This window comes from Mastigoproctus giganteus, chromosome 9, assembly GCF_048544385.1.
Source record: "Mastigoproctus giganteus isolate SK-2022 chromosome 9, ASM4854438v1, whole genome shotgun sequence".
NCBI classification, from domain to species: Eukaryota; Metazoa; Arthropoda; class Arachnida; order Uropygi; family Thelyphonidae; genus Mastigoproctus; species Mastigoproctus giganteus.
Window position 1 is genome coordinate 61290533 of NC_143583.1, and position 24024 is coordinate 61314556.

General features: G+C 39.8%; 1 protein-coding gene across 1 annotated transcript in view; it reads right to left on the reverse strand.

Annotated features, from left to right (window-relative positions):
* Nucleotides 1-24024, reverse strand: part of LOC150080280 (uncharacterized) — a 328384-nt gene that overhangs the window by 188259 nt on the left and 116101 nt on the right. Inside the window, exon 6 of the mRNA XM_090380675.1 lies at nt 1756-1848. Within this exon, the coding sequence (XP_090236801.1) occupies nt 1756-1848 (93 nt within the window). The remainder of the gene's footprint in view (nt 1-1755; nt 1849-24024) is intronic.

Genomic DNA, 24024 nt, shown 5'->3' on the forward strand with positions numbered 1-24024 from the left:
TACTGTTTCAAAACTTCTGATGTCAACGTTTGCTCAGATCGTGTCAGTGAAATTATTCTTGCAGGAATGGAATCCTTTATCCCACACTCCACTTTAAAATCTCGTCCTTTATCTAAACCTTGATTTTCCAATAAATGTGCTAAGGCTGTTCAAGAGAAGAATGCTGCATATCGTATTTGGCTTGTTTCTAATTCTTCAGTTTCATTTTGTGCCTACACCGAAGCTCGCAACAATTGTAAAGTAGTTATTAATCAGTCTAAACTAGACAGGCTAAGAGTAGAAAACTTGCTTCTTGCCCTAATGGTAGCCAAGCATTCTGGTCTCTTGCCAAAGCTATTGGCCACAACTTTTGTCCATCTCTGCTCCCACCTCTGTCCACACCAGATGGTTCTGTTGTCACTTCAGCCAAGGATAAAGCTGACCTGCTAGCATCCCATTTTTCTTCCAACTCATGTATTAATGATCTTGGTAAAACAACTCCCACCATTTCCAACACGCTCCATCCAATGACTCCTGTGGTCTTCCGTCAAAAAGATTTTGAAATATCTTGATGCTAAGAAAGCTCCAGGTCCCGATGGTATTTCTCCACTTGTTCTCAAAACCTGTGCTTTAGGTTTGTCGTCCAATTATCGTCCTATTGCAATTACTTCTACTCTTTCTAAAGTAATGGAGAAATCAATTAACCGCCAACTCTTAAACTACCTAGAATCCTTCCGTTTGATCAACGATTGACAGTATGGATTCTGTCAGTGTCGATCCACTGGTGATATTCTGGCTTATGTTACCCATTTATGGACTAATTCAATGGAAAGGTTCTGTGAAACACAAGTAGTTGCTCTTGACATCTCAAAGGCTTTCGATCGTGTTTGGCATAAAGGCCTTCTAAACAAGCTTCCATCTTATGGTTTGCCAACTGTTTTTTGTAATTGGTTATCCAGTTTTCTCTCTGATTGCTCACTGAGGGTGATGGTAGATGGCTCTCTCTGTCTTCTAACTTCTCCACTAATGCTGGTGTCCCCCAAGGTTCAGTTCTTTCCCCCACTATTTTCATCTTGTATATTAATTTAAATATCTTTAAATATATTAATATTTTAAATATATTAATTTAAATAACTAACAGCATAACCCCTCCTCCCTTCCTATCCTGTCTATCTTTTCCGGACACATTGTACTCCCCAAATTCCAATTTTGCATTCCTTATTTCTGTATGGCACCACGTTTCTGTTATATCAACAATGTCTGCCTTTGATGTCTCTACCAGCACCGCAAATCCATCAAATTTATTTACTGTATTCCTCGCATTTGTGTACATGCACCTATTCTTACTCTTAGTAACCCTAACACAACTCATGTATTTACTTATTCCTTTATGACTAGCAGCAGTCCTTGAAATCCCAAGCACCTCTCTTTCCAAGGTGCTGCTCATTCACCTCTGCCTGTGGCTACTACTAATCTATCAGTGTGTGAATCATCCCAAGCTAGCAGTTTTCCGACCCACCTAAAATGGCCTCTATAGCATCAGCAAATATTCTTGCACCCTTTTTATTTAAGTGTATCCCGTTCCTGTAGAACAATCTCTCATGTTAACAAGGAAGTACATTTAGTAAGTACATTCTGAAATAATTTTTTTGTTATTGTTGAACTGCATGTGACAGTGTCCCATGATATTTCCACACATACCACACGTATTAGGTTATTTTCTGACCAAGAAAATAAAAAAACAAAAACAAAACAGGATATCTGGATTAGTCTTACCCAGCTGACATATCGTTCGCCTGTGATCTTCATCAAATGAAAGTTTCATTATTGCTGCTACTGCAGGAACAGGACTGCAATGAACTGCTAATTCTTCACAAAGAAACAAGTAAGTTTTAGTACAATGGATTAACATATATTATTTAGAAATAAGTTCTAATAAAAAGGCATATTAACATACCTTAGTTTTGGGACTTTATGTTTATAGACTGAATTAAGTTCACATTCAGAACTGTGGTATTTTTTTTTTTTTTTTTTTATGGTGCTATTACTGATAGGGTTGTGACAGGCTGACATTTAAAATTGTTCAAACAGATATGTTTATATAGAGAAAACTCAGAGTATATTTTAAATGCAAAATTCCCAAGAGAAGTGAAATGTTTCTGAATACCATAAGTTAAATTTGCAAGATTGCTTCTGCATTAGCAATTTGCAAAGGAATCTGTTACAATCTTAATTTAAAGTTTCTCAACTGAATGAATTCCTTCAATGACATCTTTACTTATGATTAAATACAACCCAGTAATACTAAGGATACCAAAATTAACTGAATGCATCAATATACATAAGCAAAAAATCATTACATCATTCTTTCTTGTAAAGTCAAATTTCAATTTCCTTATCTCTTAAAATTGTACTGCAGGTATTCATAGTAATATATGGTGAGGCTCATGTTATTCTTGGGAAATTGTACTGGACTAAACTTGATATTAAGTTGCCACTGCAGTACAAAACTTAGCATAACTGGTATTAATAAGTTTTTTTTTTAATGCTTAAATCTGCTAAAACTTGATAATTAAACAGAACTGCATTTTTTTTTTCATCGACATATAACAATTATTTTTTCAACAATATTTTTTCATCTGGAGTATTATCCAGCCAGTGCATTCCAAGACCAATGAAAATCAATGCAAAGGCTTCCTCACTTCTGAGGACAGATATTTAACACTCCTGGTTTGTCTGAGTACCTTACATCTTTAAGCTGCTTTAACCGCTGTCTGTTCTTGTTCTTTCTGTTTTCAGCACCATTAGAATATCTGAGGCTAAAGAAAGCATTCCTAATATCTTCTCTCTCTCTTCACTTTTCTTTGCCAACACTATGCTATCAAATATTCTGTAATCCATTCCCAACCCCTTAATATTACAGGCAGGAGGCTTCTAGTTACCACACTTATATCAATTAATATCAAGAGCAAAGCTTCTTTAACATAAGTAACTCAACTCTGATAACTGCATTACCACTTTCTTATTGTGAAAAGATTAAAATAAAAATGAAAGGAATTAAAAAGCTGTTACCTACTCTGAAATGCATATCAGATAGGAAGTCAGTATTAAAACACTAGGAATGGTAAAAAAGAAAAAAAAAGAAAGAAATACAAATGATAAAAAAAAAAAACAAATAGCAAAAAAAAAAAAAAATTAAGAATGAGATAGCAAGAAGAGAATTATGTTTTTTATAAGCTTGCAGTTTGTTCTCAAATTGACAAATGTGTGCATTAGAGATTGCTTGTAGTTAATTAGGGAGTATCATGAGCCCAGAAGTTCATTGCTGATTGGTCTGAAGTAGTTTTCCTATATTTGAAACACCCAAGAATTCACAGAGATTCTAGCATTTAGCATGTGACTGTCTTATACTTGGATATTGCTAGTGCTTCCATAATGTATAATTTGTATTCATAATTTAATTTAATTAGAATTATGAAGTATCCAGCCTAGTCTGTTTAACAAGTGTGTGTGTGTGTGTGTGTGTGTGTACTGATTATGACTGCATGCATGCATGTTAACAGAGAGGTCATATCTGATTGGTATTGAACTGGAGAGCTTTCTTGACAGTTTATTTAAGTCACTTTATTAACAAGTTGTTTAACCACATTATTTAAGTCTCATATTGCATAATTAATTTTAATGGGTTTTTAAAGATGAAACCCAATTTTAGAAGAGATAGAGAAAACTTCTATCTATGGAAGCATTAGCATATCCAAGTTTAAGTCAGAAGAAAGTCACATGCTGAATACCAGAACCTTCATAGAATTTTTGGGCATCTAGAGCAGGAAAAATAAAACTGCATCAGATCAATCAGGAATGAGCTCTTTGGGTCTAATGATTCTTCATAGTTAGAGGCTACAAAAACAACCTTTCATGAGTACACATTTAGCAATTGAAAAAGAACTTAAAAAAAAAAAAAAAAAAAAAAAAAAGCTATGGTTCATTTCATGCCATCCATACTTAATTATTTTTTGATCCTTTCCTTTTTTTTTTTTTTTTTTTGTGCATCCTCCTGGTGTTTTAATACTGACTTCTTATCTGAAATGCATTTCAGAGTAGGTAATGTCCTTTTAATAGTTCCCCACCCCTTTTTTTACTGATCTTATTATTTTAATCATTTCATGACAAGAAAGTAAGTATGCAGTTACTGAGGTGAGACAGATAACTGCACACATTAAAGAAGCTTTGCGATTGACATTAATCCATTTCCATCCTTAGGTTGGCTCCCATCCTGGAACCATATTCCATCTTTTAATTAATAACATTTGTGCATAGCATTGTGGCTACAGCCAGACTTTCACTGCTGCTTAATTCAATCACATCACAAGGAAATTGTTTCCTGTTGGCTTATGAAACAAACATCTTGATTACTGAAAAGTTGCATTTGGATAAGTTATCACACCTTGCTGCCTACTGATAAGATGAGAAATGATAAGCTTATTCACTCCCCTTAAATGCAATCATGTACTGAATGCTTTATCTTTCAGCATTTTTGCTAATATTACTAGTAGCAATAAAGCACAAGGAAGCCCAGGCTTTTGCTGAATTGGAAAAATAAATAAAATAAAATAAATTTTACAAAATAAATAAGTAAAAATAAAAATAAATAAATCTATAAAAAAAGAAAATAAACAACCTGTGTTTCCCTCCTCACACAGGTAACTATCCAGCTCAGCTTTGAATTTCCTAAAACTGTCAGCCTCAACTACTCATGGAGGTACTAATTAATGACTGGCTGCCTAAGAAAAACTTCCTACAATCCAGTTGTCCTTAGTTCAGAAATCATTTATAATGATTTCTGAAAATTTTGCCTTCATTCATTTTACTCTCTCTTCTCAGAACCTTATACATCTGATCAAGTCTAAGGTACCTAGTTTTCAAGGCTCTGTAGCAACACATGAATTTTTATCTCATATGGATGCCCTTTTGCCACCCTCATTAAGCAGGCTGCCTGTCAAGAAGTTTGACGTCCTTTTTTTCTTTTAAGGTGCGATTTGCATACATGGATATGGACAGTTTAACAACTACCATATACAGTGAGATTAGAATCTGTCTATCTTTAAGCAAATGTTGTTGGATAAATAACTAATAGGATACAACGGGCATTCCTTGCCACCTCTCCACACTGATCAGAGAACTTCATATTGAACTGTATCACAACTCCCAAATCTCTTTCTTCCTCTACTGTATAAATTATTTTGGAGCTGCTACTCCTCAAGGTATCTATGAAAATTGATGAAAATGTGGACCAGGCTAAAGACACTGATTAGAAGTGATCATTATTTAAGCATTAGAATTGTTCCATCAGATCAATATGGCCAAAGAAAGAATTATGCAAATTTTAACCGAAAATTTAGGCATGAGAAAAGTGTGGCAAGGAAAATTTAGGCATGTGCAAAGATGGTGCCAAAACTTTTGAAGGAAGATCAAAGAATGAGAAAACTCCAAGTTTGTGAAGATGTTTAAAAAAAAAAAACTAGATTTAGACTTTTTGAGTACTGTAATTATTTGCAATGAAAGTTGGCTGTTCCAGTATGATCCAGAAACTAAAATAGTCAATGCAATGGATGACAAAATCTCCGATACAAAAAAAAAAAAAAAAAAAAAAAAAAAAACAATTCTCAAATGAAAACCATTCTTCTTGTTTTCTTCGATATTAAACAAATTATTATGTCTAAATACTTCCTATCAAATCAGACTGTCAATCAAACATACTACACATTGAAGTTCTGACAAGGCTACATGAAAATATTTGAAGGAATAGATCTGAATTGTGGATGTTCCATCAAGACAATGGTCCAGCACATGATGTGCTCTATGTTTGCCAGCTTCCAGCCAAAAAAACAAATCCCTGTGTGTGAACATGCACCCTACTTGCCAGACCTATTAACTTGTGACCTTTACCTCTTCCATGAATTGAAAAGTGTGCTTAAGGGAACCCATTTTCAGTCCATTGAAGACATTCAGAAAAAAAACAGTCAAAGTTTTAAAAGGGCTTACAGAATATGATTTCCAGAAATGTTTCTGTGCTTGGAAGAAATGTATGGAACAGTATGAGGGTGTGTGTATACAAGATCAAAGCATTTATTTTGAAGGGGGATAACTTGTAAGGTAAGGAATATTTCATTATGTTTATTTTATTGAAGCAGTCTTGTTATTTAATAGCCACACCTTGTACAGTAACCTTTCACGAAGGACATCAAATGCTTTGCTAAAATCCAAATAACTAATAACTAATAAAAATTTATCTCCTACATCCAGCTTACTAGTAGCCATGTCAAAACAGCTAACCAGGTTAGTTAAATATGAATTTTCCTTTAAAAACCCTTGCTATTAAATGCCCCTGTACTGCACTCTTTAACACTGCCTCCATTAATTTTAACTAACACAAAAGTCAAACTGATTTGTCTGTAGTTATTCCCTTTACAGTTGGGTGTCCAAGTGTGAAGTAACTACAGATCAGTAATAAAGGATATCTTCAAATTTTCATTCAATAACCAGAAAATATGGAAACTACAATAGAGGGCAGCATAATCATAAAACTTTAATAATGGCAGAATTTACCAATGCAGTGAAGAAGGGGCTGGTAAATTCTGTCATGACTATGGTTTGATTGTGATAGAACAGAAAATTTAGAGAGGATGCCCATTTGTGTAATCATCCTTGGCAAGGTGGCGGTCAAACAGAAAACAACGAGGACATAGTGGAGCTAGTTTGCGGAGATGTTATGTGAAGTCCACAGAAATCCATAAGATGTGCACACTTTGAGTGTAACATGTCAATGTTAACAATGACCTGTCAATGTTAATAATAGAACCTGAACTCCACAAAGGCGAAATTTTTCGCCTTTGTGGAGTTCAGGTTCTATTATTCCTACTCCTTTAGTTTTTCTTCTTACTATCTGCATGTTTCTCTATGCGTTAATTTAATTATTTATTTTTACCGTATCCATCACATAGGGGGCACCACATATTATTTTGACGACTATTACATTATGTCCTAGATACGGTCAATATGTAGTATGTATTATATATTTAATATTATTTTAATCATTAAATTACGTTCTCTGTCGGGTCAACGATGATTAATATATGCTTACTTTTATATTTTACTTATATTTCTTACCTTTGATTCTAATATTTCTAAATTTTCTTAACTTTTATTATCATCTTTCGATTTATTTATATTTGATTTACATTCGGCCTATACTGGTTTATATTTGGTTTAGATTTAAATTACTTAGCATATATTGATCATCACAGAAACAGAGAACCTCTTGTCGTTTTTTGCCTTCATTCTGGGTGGTTGGCCCCAGTTGAAGTCATCTAGATTGTCGGTAAAAAGCGATAACAATTTTTTTTTTTTTTTTTTGCGTTTTCTTAGGTCCCTGATGGTATTATTATTGGATTGATTTGCTTATTCTAATGGTTCTTTATATTACCCTTAATATTATAGACATTACGGGTGTATTGCATGATTGCTTGCAACTGCATTGACTCATAAATATTATTTACATATTAGTTACAGTTATTGTCGTTTTAACTTTCTTTCTTTACTTTTTTATCAATAATTATAAATATATATATATATATATATATATATATATATATATATATATATATATACACACACATACAATATACCTTGCCATCTCCTCCAACAGTTTGTCTACTTCTTCCTTGAATTTAATAAAACTATCTATTTCCACAGCAACAGACCAGGATAGTGGAATAAGAATAAATAAATAATAAGAAAAGAAAGAGTAAGAGAGAAAAAAAAAAAAAAAAACCATTTCACTTAGACATCCCCTCAAACAGTTTGTATAGTTTTCCTTGAACTTAATCAAACTATCCACTTCCACAATGGACCAGGGGCAAAAGTTGATGACACTGTAGAGAAGATATAATTTTTTAAGGGCACAAAAACGTTAGCAGTAATGAGTAGGAGATTTAAGGACTTACTTCAAAAGAATAAGGCAAAGTCAAAAAATTGTCATTCAATTCAATTCCTGGAGAGATTGTGCAAGGTTCTTGGGGTAGAATTTTTCTCAGTGTGGTCTGTGCTTGTTAACAGGAGAGGCTGCTTCTACAGGGATGGGATACACTTAAACAGAAAGGGTGCAAGAATATTTGCTAATGCTATCAAGGCAGTGTTAGGTAGGTCAGAAAACTTAACTTTGGGAATATACAGACTAACAGATTAACAATAGCCACATGTAGAAGTGCACGATACTTGCACTGCTTTTATTAGAATATGCCAAGAAAGCAAGGTATTAGGGATTTCAAGGCCTGCTGTGGTTCACCATGGAACAAGGAAATATATGGGCTATGTTACGGTAACTAAGAGTAAGAATAGGTGCAGGTATAACTGCATTTACACTGATGCTAGGAGCCTAGTAAATAAATCTGATGAATTGGAAGCACTGGTTAAGTCATCAAATGCAGACAATGTGAGCATATAAGAGATGTGGTGTCACTCAGCTATGACGCAAAATTTGAATATGGGTAGTACGATGTATACAGAAAAGATATGGCGTAGTGTTGATTTTTAAGTGTTACTGGGGGGGGGGGAAGGAACAACTAAGCTACACACAAAATACAAACAGGATAGGAGGGAGGGTTATGCTCTTAGTATAATAAAATCAATACATCGAGTTGACGTGGGTGGCCAGTGGCATGGTGAGTCAGTTTGGCATAACATAAGCACTGGGAAAACAAAAATGAGAGTAGGGGTGTATTAGAGCCTGGATGATTGTGATGAGTACAGCAAAACAGTGTATAGAGAAATAGTGTGTGTCAGTAAATCAGAATATCTTGTAATGGGAGATTTTAACTTTCCAGATATTGACTGGAAAGTTGTTCCAGTCCCTCATACAGCAGAAAGACTTGTGTGGATTTATTGGATGAGTTTCTAAAGCAGCATGTTAGAAAGGCAACAAGAGAGAGCAATACTCGATCTGCTTATGAGCAGTGATTACAGTGTACTGATGTAGTATTTACTTAAAGATGTAACTACCATCAAGTGTAAAGGGAAGGGCTTTTGCTTTTATACAGAAGACTATCTCAGACAGTTTTTAAATTCTATATAGTGGGTCCAAATAATGTTACCGACAACAAATTCCGAATGGGGAGCATTCAGGGAAATAATCATTGAAGCTACTAGGCTTTTCGTGCCAAACAAGAAATACTGTTCAAGGTTTAAACCTAAATGGATGTCAGATGAACTATTGAGACAGAAGGGAATAAACCTGCATAGGATCCATATAAATTACCTGGTGATCCAAAAGACTATAGTAGATTTGGTGTGCAATCAAGTTACAAAGGAGGTTAGGCAAGCCAAGGCAGATTATGAGAAGTCTCTGACAAAGAATGCAAGAAAAACAGCAAAGATTTATTTACTTATACTAACAGTAGATGTAAGGGGTTGAATCACATTGGCCCAGCTGATATCAATAGTATAACTGTTATTGATCCTGTGCAAGTTGCTGACAGGCTGAATAGGTATTATGCACTTACATTCACATATGAGGATTTATTTAGGGAAGGGGATAACAGAAAACTCTAAGACGGAGCTGAATGATTTTGTGATATATAAGAGGAAGGTGGAAGAGAATTTGTTGAACTTCAACATAAAAAAGACATCTGAGGGTGGATGGGATCTATCCAGTTATGTCAAGAGAAGAGGCAAAGGAGGCAAGCACACCTTCAGCTATAATTATGAGAGAATCTTTGAATTCATGGAAGGTACCTATGGTCTGGAGATGTCCAAATGTATTCTCAATTCACAAAGAGAGAGAAAATGGTGATATGAGTAATTACAGACCTGTTACCTTATTGGTGTTCAAGGGAAAACATTTATGGAGTGATTAAAAAAGTAATGCAGGACCATCTAGATATGATTGCAGTTATACTTTAGTCATGGCATGAATTTGGCATGGAGAGATACAGTATGATTTGGTACGGGATGGTATTTGGAAAGATGTATTTAGCAATAGCATTAGTAGAGGCACGATGCAAGAAAGCAAGCTTATAGCACACCAGCCAAAAAATAAAAAACCTTTGCATTTCACCTATCCATTTGCTCCAGTTCATCATTGAATTTACAAGGTATTCGTGTAATGATTGCGGCCTCCAGGGTTTCCCCTATATACCGCTGTATCTTCTGTAGTTTATTTATAGCCGGCAAGTGTGTATAAATGTATGTGTGTATGTTTTAGTGTAGGTTCTGATGGGTGTTGTTTGCCGGCCCTGGAGACTTTGCAGCCTGGAGGCAGGGTGGGAAGCCACCTGCGTCCAGACTCCCGTACCTTGCCACGAGGAGGCGCTCCAGGGGTTAGTAACCGCAAAGAGGGTTTCCAACCAGTGGTAAACCCGTGAAGGTTATGGGGAGAAGTAGGACAAAGAAAGAGAGATATTCTCTTAAGAAAGGAGCAGAAAACGGTAGGATGAATTAACAACTAAGAACAGAGAGGAAAGTTAGGTTTTCTCCGACTGGAAGAGGAGCTTGGTTTGGTTTGGTTTTATTGGCACATTAGCTACTAAGGCTATAATGCGCCAAGACCAGGTCATTTGTAAAAAAATTTTAAAAACTTTCAGTGACCTAATTAGTTAGGTCACTATGTCAAAAGATATAGCAAATATATAAAAGAAAAATGTAACACTTTTATATACGAGTAAAAATATTTATTGAATTTAAAAAGCTAAAAACAGCAGACACTGTCATTGTCAGATAAAATCTGACTGAGTGTATATGGCTCAGTCAGATGGTTAAAAGCGGTACAACGGATATTACTAAAATCTGGGCATTCGATTAAAATGTGACGAATAGATAAAACGGTGCCACAGTTCTCGCACACAGGACAGTCATCTGCCCTCAGCAGAAAAGAATGTGTAAGATGACTGTGTCCTATTCGGAGGCGAGCTAGAACAACTTCCTCCTTACGATTCCTGCGCAGACCAGACTGCCACGGTTCAATTACAGGCTTTATATGATATAATTTATTCGCAGTCTGTCTATTCCACGAATCCTGCCATTGGGAATGTACCTTTTGATGTACTATTTGCCTGTAGTCTGTATAGGGGACTAACAGGGAGCGGTGATTATTGGGAACTGCTGATTTGGCTGCGGCGTCAGCCAAATCATTTCCCCTAATCCCAATGTGGCTGGGAATCCAGCAGAAGCGGATGTCATATTCGTGTTCATGGAGAACGTGAATCTTCTGCTGAATGCTAGACAGAACTGGATGAGGATTATATCTCACAGATATTAAAGCCTGTAACATGCTAAGAGAGTCAGAATATAAAATGAACCATTGGTACTGGTATTTACTAATATGATCCAAGGCTAACTCTACAGCGTGCAGCTCTGCAGTAAATATGCTGCATTCAGAGGGAATCTGCTCTGATATAGTGCTGTCTGTAAAGACAGCAGCAGATCCCACATATGATTCCGACTTCGAACCGTCTGTGTAGACTGGCGCAAAGTCAGAATATTCAGTTCGGTGTACTGAATGAAGCTGCAGGTAGACACATGATGGAGTGTCCGACTTTTCCCAGTTTCTAAGCGAAAAGTCGCATGCCGGGACACGAGCATGCCAGGGTGGAAAGGGTTGCTTTGATGTTTGGGCAACCTTGTCTACCTTGATATTAAGTTCTTTGAGTAGCTCTTGGAAACGAATACCAAAAGGACGATTGGCAGTCTTTCGAGTATTGTATAAATTTTCCCATCGTGGCTCAAAAACGAATGGCCACGTAGGATGGTCTGGCAGGGATTTCAGTTTTAAGGCATACTTTAGAGACAACTGCTTACGTCGAAGTGATAACGGTGGTTCGTTTGCTTCGACGTATAAGCTCTGGACAGGAGATGTTCGAAATGCTCCAGTAGCGATGCGTATAGCCTGATGATGGACGGGGTCCAGCCACCGCAGGACACTGTCTCGGGCTGAGGAATATACCTGGGACCCATAATCTAGTTTGGATCGCACTAGTGCACGGTAAAGCCGAAGAATGGTACATCGGTCTGCTCCCCAAGATGTAGAGGAGAGAGAGCGGAGAATATTAAGTCCACGTGTGCACGTGGTGCGGAGTTGACGAATGTGATCCAAAAAAGTTAGTTTTTTATCGAATATGAGTCCCAAGAATTTTGTGTTTGCTGCTACTGGAATAGCATTTTGTCCGAGCCTTAATTCGGGTTCAGGATGAAGATTACGCTTGCGACAAAAGTGTACGCAAACGGTCTTCTCCGGCGAGAACCTGAAGCCATTTGCAAGTGCCCAGGAATTCAGACTATCAATGGCTTTCTGCAGTTGTCTTGCAATAACCCTCATGTTGCACGACTGGCAAAAAATGCTAAAGTCATCAACATAGAGGGCACTGTTTACAGTTGGAGGAAGTTGTTCTGTGATGGAATTTATTTTTATGGCAAAAAGCGTGACACTTAATACTGATCCTTGTGGTACTCCCTCCTCTTGGCTAAAGGAGCGAGAGAGTGAGGATCCCACACGAACTTGGAACGATCGATTGGCTAAAAAGTTTTGAATAAAAAAGGGCAGATGCCCTCTTAGGCCTAGGCTATGTAAGTCTTTTAAAATGCCAAATCTCCAAGTTGTGTCATACGCTTTCTCCATGTCAAAGAACACCGACACCAAGTGTTCCCGTTTTAGGAAAGCATCCAGGATGGATGCTTCCAATCTAATAAGATGGTCCAAAGTGGACCGGTTCCTTCGGAAGCCGCACTGGATGCTGGAGAGAAGGTCATTTGATTCTAAATACCATATTAAACGACAATTGACCATTCTCTCCAGGATTTTGCACAGACAGCTAGTCAGAGCAATAGGACGATAATTGGTGGTGACTTTTGGATCCTTTCCTGGCTTAGGAAAGGCAAGAACGATTGCCTTTCGCCAGGAGTCCGGAAACTGCCCTTCAGTAAAGATTCTGTTATACAAAAGGAGCAGACAATCCATAGATTTTGGTGAAAGATGTTTAATCATTTCATAATGGATGCCATCTGGTCCAACAGCACTTGCTTTGGAAAGAGTGAGGACTCTTTTCAGTTCCTCTATAGTGAATGCCCCGTTGTAGGGATAGAGGCCCTTGGTCTTAAAATTAAGTGCTTGCTTTTCCAGTTTATGTTTAAGGACCAGGAACTCTGGGGAATACGAGGATGTTGCAGAGATGTTAGAGAATGTTTCCCCAAGAGCATTTGCTATTGCAGTTGGATCTGCAATAGCGCATCCATTATAATCTAAGATTGAGGAAGGGTGGGATGTATATTTTCCCTTCATTTTCCGGATTTTATCCCAGACTACCCTAGAGTTGGTAGACTGGTTAATAGATGATGTAAAACGGATCCACGATTCCTTTTGACTCTGACGACGGATGTAGCGTGCTTTGGCTCGTGCACGTTTGAAGGCAATAAGGTTGTTCGTGGTAGGATATCGACGAAATATCCCCCACGCTTTGTTTTGAGCCTTTTTTGCTGCTGTGCATTGTGAATTCCACCAAGGTTTGGGAAATGGTGGAAACCGGGTTGATGTTTGTGGAACAGCATTCGCAGCTGCTTGGACAATATTTTCTGTGATGTACTTGACTGCATCATTGATAGGCTCTTGACTGACTGTGCTAAGATCAAAATTTGCCTGATGTTGGAAGGCAGTCCAGTCAGCCTGATCAATCTTCCACCGTGGTAACCTGAAGGGAAGACATGGTCTCCCACTGTGTAACGAGGTTATCACAGGGAAGTGATCGCTTCCGTATGGATTCTCCTCCACTTCCCAAGTGAGTGAAGGGAGTAGAGAAGGGGAGCAGATAGAGAGATCAATGGCAGAAAAAGTACGGGTAGGCATGTGGAAGAAGGTGTTTGTTCCAGTATTTAGAAGGGAAAGGTCATTGTCATTGAGCATATGCTCTATGACTCGTCCCCTTCCGTTGATGTTAGCACTACCCCACAGGGTGTTATGTCCATTCATATCCCCGAGAAGTAAGAAAGGGGGAGGCAACTGCGTTAGAAGATCATCAAGGTCTGCCTGGGAGATGTCAGTCCCAGGTGGCAAATAGATAGAGCACACAGTTAATAAAAATCCCACCGTAAGGCGAATTGCAACAGCCTCTATGCTAGTTGTAATTAGTAAGGGTTGCACTGGGGTCTGGTTACCCACAAGGATAGCCACTCCCCCATGTACAGAGCCATCCGCAATTCTATCCTTACGAAAAATTGTGGTGTTATGCATCGTGGGATCGTCATTTGCCTTTAGATATGTCTCCTGCAAGCAAAAGCAAACTGGCTCGTGCTTTTGCAGGAGGGCCTTGATGTCATCTATATTTCGCCGGAATCCACGACAATTCCATTGTAGGAATTTAGCCATTATTTTGGCTTGGTGGGTCCATCAGGCGGCTTCCGAGGTGCTGAGGGCTTACTTTTATCAGTCTTGGATTTGTCTTTTTTGGGGAAGAATGGACGCTGTCCCGTGTCCATTTCCTCCTCCGCAAAGAGTTCCAAGACTGACTCATCGGGTACCTCCTTCTGCTCGACATCCATCTTTTCTTGGGTACTAGGGGGGACTTCCCCTTTCTTATTCTTTTCTTTCATAACTACCTTTGTAATTTGTGGAGCATTAGGAGGTACCGATATAGGAGTGGCAGCTGATTGGTCCTTTTGTGCAGGTTTTTGTGAGCTTAAGAGATACCGCGCGATGGGAGTGAAAGACTCCTTTGGAGGAATGGTCATGTCCGTCTGAGTTCCGACGGAACATCTCCCTGCTACCTTCTGGGCGTAGGTAGGTTTGTTGATATTCAGGGGTTTGACCGATTTCCTTGCCTCCTGGTATGATATATTTAGCTCTGCCTTCAGCCGTTGAATTTCTTTTTCTTCTTTCCACCTCTGGCATGCTCGTGAATAGGCCGGGTGTTCGCCTTCACAGTTAATACAGGTGGGTTTTGCGGCTGAACATGCTGTTGTTTCGTGGTCCTTTGCACCGCATCGAGCGCATGCAAGGACTCCACGGCAGGCCATTTGAGAATGTCCATACTTCTGACATTTAAAACACCGTAAAGGGTTCGGAACGTATGGACGCACTGAACAGTTGATATATCCAGCTTTAATCTCGTCAGGAGGTTTAGGAGAGTTAAAAGTCAGGATAACGCTCCTGGTTTTAACTATTTTTCCATCCCTTCGCGCAGTAATTCTCTTGACGGCAATGACTCCCTGTGGTTTTAATTCGGAGCAGATTTCCTCCTCGGTTACATCGAGAAGGTCCCACTCCGAAATGACACCTCTCGATGAATTGAGTGTTCTGTGTGGTGTCACTGTTATAGGGATTCCTCCGATTGATGTTGTTCGGAGTAGATGTTCTGATTGCCTGTCAGTTTTGGTTTCAATTAAGAGGTCTCCAGAACGGAGCCTCTTAACTGATTTGGGTGACCCTGCTAACCCATCTAACCCTTTTTGAATAAAAAAAGGGCGACATTTTACCAATCGGTGTCTCATTGGTAGAATGCATGATTAAGAACCAAGGGACTGGCCCTGATGTTACTTCGGTTCGCTGCCTCTTTTTAGCAATACTGCTATCTGTATCTGTGTCAATGTTTTCTGATAGGGACCGGGTTGGGGCCCCTGAAGGAGTAAGTTTCTCAGGATTCATATAGTTTTTTAAATTGTTCAGTGCCCGGGCTCCCCACCCACCACGGAGCCCAAAGGGACGCCCACTACCCGGCATGCAATAAATGCGCTCGGGAGTGGGACGCCAGGGCTACCCAGACACTATACCCGCACCGCCGCCAGCCTGAATCCTGTCCCTCGGACCATGAGGGTAGGGGCGTGGCATTGTCACGGTTGACCCTCGCAGGCGAGCCTACTAGCCGATTGATCCTAGCCGGGCCTTCCAGGACCACCCGTCTTGTCGAAGCAGGGGCCAAAGTGGTGTATTGAAGCTGGGCCCCTCAACCACCAGGATCCCCCTTTCCGAATTTCCACGGGTCGCAGCGCACGGCAAACACGCCGGATTCCATTGATGTAAGCCTGGAACCTGGGCTGTGGGCGTTGGATCCCAGTGATGCTAGTCTGGAAGTCCAGCAGCGTCACTGGGAGGTCCCCTCACCACGTACAGGTGCCCACTTCGAGGGGCTGGAAGAGGAGCCCAACCTCAGCCAGCCAGAGAAAGGAAAACTCAAGAAACAGATTTAATTGTGTCTGAGACACCAAGAAAATAACTTAACTTAACTTAGCATCTAATTACAAAATTTTCCAAAAATTTACAGTGAGAAGACAAGACTTCTGAGAAGCCCAGAAGAACTTGTCTGAACAATAGTTGGTAAAAGTTTTAAACAGTTACACTAAATAACAAGCAATCTAATAACCTTCAGTGATTTTGTTAGAACTGCATTTCTAGTATCTTAACACACAATGAGGAAAACTTGAGATTTAACAAGGCTATTAACTCCGAGAGTCATAATAAAATTAAGATCACATAATAAAAAGAGGAAGTTGTAATTCTAAACAATATTTTTTTTTTTTATTTATTTTTTTTTTTATCCAAAATTTTGAGTTAAACAGGATGAGCTGTGTTTAGCATCTTTCGTCTTCTAAACACGGAGTTAGCGTAGTTACAAAAAGCTGAGAAGGATTCTGATGTTTCCAAAAATTTTGGGAAATCATCTAGGGTGTAAACATTAGTGTCTAACATGAGCTGGTAACGTAAATCTAGATATATGTTGCAATTTAGGACTAAGTGTTCCACCGTCTCCTCAGCTCCACAATGACAAAGAGGAGAGGGGACCAGTCCAAACCTAAAAAGGCGGGAGTTAAGGCCGTGACCCGTAAGAAGAAAAGAGGAAAAAAGTCCAGGTTGAAGCCAGGAAAGATTCTTAGATTTTACAAAGACTTTAGGAAGGAAGGAGAAAGTAATTCTGCCAACGGAAGAGTCATCCCAAGAGAGCTGCCACTCATCAAGGGCTAAACTGAGCAGTTGAGAAACTTCAAGGTCGGTAGAGTTATTATAATTATTTTCAAAAACTCCAATGGAAGCAGGGGTAAGACGCCTCCTGTGAAATTTAAGAAATGCAAGGATAATTTCTAAATGAATGGGAAGGCGCCCATTCAGAACTAGCAGGGCATCAGTAGAAACAGTTCTACATGCCCTGCTCGTGGCCAAAAGGAAGGATCTTTGCGTCTGTAGAAGAATTTTAAGGATGAGAGAGTTTTGGACACGGGAACCCCACGCACCCGCACCATATGTAACAATTGGGAGGAATATACATTTGTAGTATAAACCCAATGTTCTAGATTTGAGGTTCCAAAGAGATCTGGCAATGTGAATTAACCAGCCAGTAGTTGATTTAATTTTTTCCTTTAGGAATTTGCAGTGTGGAATGAAAGAAAGGCGATCATCAATCACCACCCCAAGGTATTTAAATTCACGTACAAGCTTGATTGTCTGGTTGAGAAGCCTCACCACAGGAGGACGATTACGATTTAACAGACCTTTTAAGAGAAGCTGCTTCGTCTTAGATACAGAAATCGAAAGTTTATGAAGTGAGCACCATATATGTAGATCATCCAAGATGTGGTTAGCCTTTGTTTAAAGCTCAAGGCGAGAATTCCCAGGGATCAGCAGGGCAAGATCATCAGCATAGGCAATATTAACAATATCGCCATGAGGGGCATTTAGCCATCCATCAAGGACCACGTTCCAGCAGACAGGGCCAAGAACTGATCCCCGAGGACAACCCCTAGAAACCGGTCTCGAAACCAAGCAGAAGCCCGACGAGACCACAAGGTTCCTATCTTGAAAGTAGCTGGAAATAAGGCTATAGATAGGACAGGAAACCTCAGCCCTTCGGAACCTCTCCAGGACGCTCTGCCACCACAAGGTGTCAAAGGCCCCTTTAAAGTCCACGAAGAGACCGAGAACGTATTTTGAAGGAGATGTTCTAACAGTATTTAAAAGAAGATTTATAGCATCTGTAGTTGATCTGCCCTTCGTGAAGCCAAACTGGGAAGAAGAGGAGAGATTCCTAGAAACATAGTAGTCTTTAAATCTTGCAACAAGAAGTTTTTCCAGAATTTTCCCAAGAAAAGGAAGAAGAGAGATTGGCCTATAGGAGGAAGGTGAGTCAACGGGTTTAGCCGGACTCTTAATTAGCAGTTTAAGATTGGCAGTCTTCCAATGATCTGGGAAGACATCATAAAGCAAACAAGTATTCATTAAGGTAGCAATGAGACAGGGTTTAGTTTTCCAAGTGCGTTGTACGATAGAGACCTCAAGATTGTCAAGTCCAGGACTTTTGCCACAAGAGAAAGAGTTGACCACTGTATCGATTTCCTCAACGGTAAAAGGAGGTTCATTTGAGGGGCCTTCAAAGGAAAGATGTTGAAGACGAAACAGAGTCTGGTCATTACTTTCAGGAACCGAAGTATCCTGTGGAAGAAGTTCATCTAAAATCGCTTCAATAGATGCAGACCAAGTGAGAGTTTCAGAGGAATTGGGGAGTGAGATTGAATTCTGTGGGGTATGCAGATGTAATTTTGACGCAAGAACTTTGTGAGGTAGGCCCCAGGGATCGTTTTTAATAGTTTTTTCAACTAATCTATCCCATGCAAGAGATTTCTCCTTCCGGATAGTGTTAAAGTAGTTGCTTCTAGCAGCTCTGTAAACTTCAAAGAGCCTATTCAGTTCTTCAGGAGGCCTATCAGACCTTTTGGCCCTATTTAGATCACGTCGAGCAGCCCTGAGAAGACGCCGAAGAGCAGTAAGACTGGCAGTCCACCACGGAACAGAGTTTATGATTCTTTTCCTCTTTACAAAGCTAAGATCAGAGGCCTTGGAAATAAGTTCAGTAATTTTCATTTCCAGAGAATTTGGATCTAAGGTAGTAGTATTTGAAATGAATTCCTCTGTAGCCAGACTGAGGAGATTAGCATCAAAAAGAGACCAATCCGCGTCCTTTGTCCTATAACGAGGGGTATCATGATTAAAACGGGAAGGAGAAGGTCTGAGTGTGGTGACCAGATCAAACGTAATGGGGTGGTGATCGCTACCAGACCAGGAAGGACGAACCAACCAGTTATTAATACCTAAGTTAAATGGACGATTAGATATGGTTATGTCAATAAACGATTGTCCCAAGGCATTTGAGAAGGTGGGGGGTTGACCTCTGGTGTTATGGACTATAAGGTTTTTAGAGATGATAAAATCTTCGAGTAACTCACCTTTGGGACAGGATGTGTTACCACCCCACATTGGAGAGTGAGCGTTTGAGTCAGAGGAGATTAAAAGTGGTAAACCCGAAAGCCTAAATAAAAGGTCCTCAAGATAATTAAGGAAAGGTTCAATAGGTTGGGAACACCTTATATAAAGAGAAACAAAAAAGAAAAAACCGAAAGATCCTTCAAGACAAGCACAAGCTGCGAATTTAGAGCATAGGCTTGAAATCTTTGTAACCGTAATCGACAGATCAGCAATGACCAGGGCCGCCCAAACCCTGGTCACCGCAGCACGACCAGCACCAGAAGATTCTGGAATAGACTGCACGATCCGAGACTGAAGTGGGAGACCTTTAACTACGCCCTTAAAGGAGTATGGCTCTTGTAAGGCCAACACAGAAAACTTATGCAATGAAATCATTCTATATACATCATTAACAACTGCCAGACTACGCTGGCAGTTTAATTGCAATATCTTAACACTAAAATTTACATTATTATTTTGTGTTCTATTCATAGTCAGTTCTTAATTTGGTCTGTTCCTGCGCCCTGAAAAATTCGGGGCAAGTAGTATCTTTGTAGGAATGATTTGCAGGTTTCTTTCTGAGTTTGCAATTTGGACATACGGTCGGGGAGGATTTATCAGGGCACTCAGCAATTTGATGTCCCTGTCTTGCGCAGTGGCCACAAGTGTTCTCTTTAGATCTACAGTTCTTGGACGAATGTCCATATCCGAGGCTTTGTTTGTTATTTGGTTTTTAGGAGCATTAGCAACTAAGGCCATATTTGCTCCGGGATATGCGGTGGTCATTCCCTGACCTTTCCACATTCTCCGTATTTGGTGGTGACGGGCTCGAACCCCGGTCTAATCAAGAAGCGTGTGCTATGCACTGCTGCCCCTTCCCACCTGGCTACGGAGGCGCCCCATATCCGAGGCACTTGAAGCATCTGGAGGAGACGACGAAGTCTTTCACGCCATGCACCGCCCATCCGATATAGACTTTGGAGTTTCCACGTAGGAGATAACGTCTAATAGTACCTGAGACCTCCACGACCCAATGCTGGGAGCCCAACAGGCGTGCATTCATCTTGAATCTCAGTTTGATGCTGTTCTTGAAGACTTCCCAAGGAATGTCTGAGTCGCTAAAGTTTTTCTTGAAAAGATCTTGAAGAAACTCCTCCTCGCTAGCGTCTTTGTTAATATCGTAAATTATTACCATTGGGTTGAGTTTCCTGGGAGTGTCCACTGAGAACTTTAGGTCCTCAAGCTTCTTACAAGACTTGAGAAAGTCTAGATCTGCTTTAGATGCGGTCTCGATGATAATGCCGCGCTCGCGAACCGCTTTAATTTTAACAGTGCTGAATTCCTCTTTAAATTTGGAAGTGATTTCCTTTTTAACCTCTTCGCTCGTCTTCAGCTCAGAGGACTCCGTGGCGCGCACCAGAATGACATGTTGCGGTTTAGGTTGAGGTCCAGTAGGTGGTGTTGGAGCTAGTGAAGCCGCTTTAGCATAGGTTGGTGTTTCCGAAGGCTTAGGATCCGGGTTTAAAGGAACACCTTCAGGCAGAACCTTGGTGGCATTAAATAGCTTTAAATATTTTTGTTCCAGTATGGTAAATATTTCCATCACTTCCAGCTGTGTGGAAGCAGGGATGTTTTCCTCTTTTTTAAGAGTTTCAATTAGGCGATATTTGAGGGCATACACGATGTCGCAACACTCCATCAGCATTCCCTCGGAGTGATCCAAAGATGTGCACTTTAGAGGCTGGTCCATCGTGGCAACTTTAGAGTTTATTATGCCAGTGGTTTTGTCGGGCATCAGAGAGGTGACTTGAGGAAGATCCAGTGTGGTATCCCCTACAGGGGACATTTTTGAGCTGGTTAGGCATGGAAAGGCTACACTGGTAGATCCCAGGCTCTTGTCACTAGGGCGTGCTGGAGTGGAGGTGACCCTGGTTTGTTTCTTTTTCTTAGGGATATTTCCCTTTGTGAGATTGTCATTCTGGGAGGAAGGATCCTTGGGTTCAGGATAGGTGGTCAGGAGATCTGTACTTAGGACCACTGGTTCAAGCACTTCAGATAGATTTTGCTTCCTGACTTCCGGGGAGAGAGAGAGAGAAGGGGTTCCACTCTCAGAGAAGCAGGACGATGAGGTTGTGGAGTCAAAAAGATTTTGTTTCCTAATTCCAGCTGAAGGTGTACGAACTCCGGGCTCAGAGGAGCAAGACGAGGAAGTGGTTGTGTCGAGATCTTCCATTGCAAAATTTCAGACTGTGTGGGCCTTTCTAAGGAGAATCAGCTAATCACCTCTAAAATGTTTTTTTTTATTTGTTTATTTGATGCTGGATAAAAAGCTGATTTTTTAACTGTGAATATCTCGGCCGGTATTGGTCCTACGTGGCTAGAATTTGGGGGCTATATGCACGGTGTTTAAAGGATGCTTTCCACCAAGTTACCCAAAGTTCTGGTTATTTGTTGACAAGTTATGAGCGATTTTCTTTCTTGGCCACCAGGGGGAGCTGGCGCTGCGTGGGATAGACAGAGGGGGAGAAAACAAACCCTATGGTCCAAGCCCGAGATCGATCGGGCCCATAAGGACTGAGTAATAGCAGTTTCAAAACAGTGTGTTCCAAGGCTTGTTGGCTCCTGTGATATCAGGCCACAGTAAACCCCCGCTATTCGCGGTCGCTGATTTAATATAAAATGAAACCTAAAAAAATGTGAATTTTAAAGCGCCGCGAACATTTTCCGCCATAAAAAAACATGGGCGTCGCTAAAATTACCATTCCCGGTCAAAACAGCGCCCAGTGGGTGGGAGGAGAGGGGTGACAAAATCGCGAGCGTGGATGTTTCTCGCTAATCCTTGTTCAGTATGTGTTATGCACTTGTCATGGAAAGTTTTGTCGTTTGCTTTTAATTTATATGCTTATAAATTGAATAAATTTGTCAATTTATAAATTGATATGCTTAAAAAAGTGATAAATCTACCGTTTTGCAGTATAAAACAGATTTTTTCGAGTGTGTTAACGGAAGAAAGTGACTTTATTGTGGACAAGTTCTTTCTAACTCATACAAAAATATGGCTACGAATAACAAGGGAAATGTGAAAAGATCAAAGAAGGTGATGACATTAGCGAATAAAATTGAGTTATTAGACAAAATTTCTAATGGTGAAAGTGTCTCCTCAGTGGCAAAACATTTTTATAAAATCAATGAGTCAACGGTATGATCAATCAAAAAATCGGAAGAAAAAATCCGCCGCTAATTGCTTCAAAAATTTGTTCTGTAACCCGTGATGTTAAATTAGAAAAAAATGGAAAAGCTTTAAATCTGTGGATAGAAGATCGTTCTCAAAATAAAATTCCGTTAAGTTCACTCATCATTCGTGAAAAGGCAAAACTCCTTTATCAAAACTTTAGCGAAACTGGTGATAGCACTGGCGGGATAAGTTTTTTTGCCAGCAAAGGCACTGGTTTGAAAGATTTGTTTGAAATTTCTAATAAATATTACATTTAATATTAAATTGTTTCTTATTTTCATTTCGATGCCATATGCTTGCATTTCACTATGTACAGTCATATTATGAAGGTACATATAATACATACATAGACAAAATTTTAGACTAGTTTTTCTTATATATTTCATACTTTGGAACGGAACCCCTTTATTACTATGGGAGCCATAACTCAGTATTCGCAGCATTTCTCAGGAACGTAACCCCCGCGAATAGCGGGGGTTTACTGTATTTAAGTTATCAACTTCCACAACAACAGATGAAAGTTTGTTCCAGCAATTAACCACCTGCTGGCTAAGGGCAAATTTCTGCACATCTATTCTACAACTGTCTTTCCTCAATATTAATTTTTGCCCCCGCAGCTGCATAATCTGAGCAAGAGGAAGAATCCCATCAGCATTGAGCTTGCTGTTTGTTGGTTATTTGGTTTTTAGGAGCATTAGCAAATAAGGCCATACTACTCCAGGAATATGCGGTGGTCATTCCCTGACCTTTCCACATCCTCGGTATTTGGTGGTGACGGGCTAGAACCCTGGTCTGATCAAGAAGCTTGTGCTATGCACTGCTGCTCCTTCCCACCTGGCTATGGAGGCACCATTGAGCTTGCTCAAACCATTCGAGGCTTTATACACCTCAATCAGATCACTTCATAGGTGCCCAGACTCCAGATGCTGCAACTTCAAGAACTTAAGCCTTTCTTCATAAGAGCAACCTTTTGTTCTCCTCGCCAATCTCATTGCCCTTCTCTGTATTGTTCCAGCAGCTCTACATTCTTCCTAAAATGAAGCCTCCAGGCTTGTATGCAGTACTCAAGGTGTGACCCGAACATTGCCTTATACAAAGGGATAATCACCTTATTCCTGCTAGAAAAATTCCTGTATATCATTGACAAGACATCATGAGCTACTCTGGCAGTCTGTCTACATTGCTCAGAAAACTTCATATCTGACTACATAATTACTCCCCAGGTCGTTTTCATTCTCCCTACCCTGTGTGTAGTACAGCACAGTTGATACGTTACTCTGGGGCTACTACCCATATTGATGTACTTTGCATTTTCAATTTTCATAGTACTTTGCAGTATTTTGCATTTGTCAATGTTAAACTTCAGTTGCCACCTCGCAGACCATCTGCCCAACTTTTCCAGATCCTGTTGCCGTAATGTACTGCCATTAACAACAGTGCTAATCTACGTATCATCTGCAAACGTAGACATTAAACCTGATATACCTACATCAATATAATTGATAAATATAGAAAACAACAATTGGCCCAACACCGAACACTG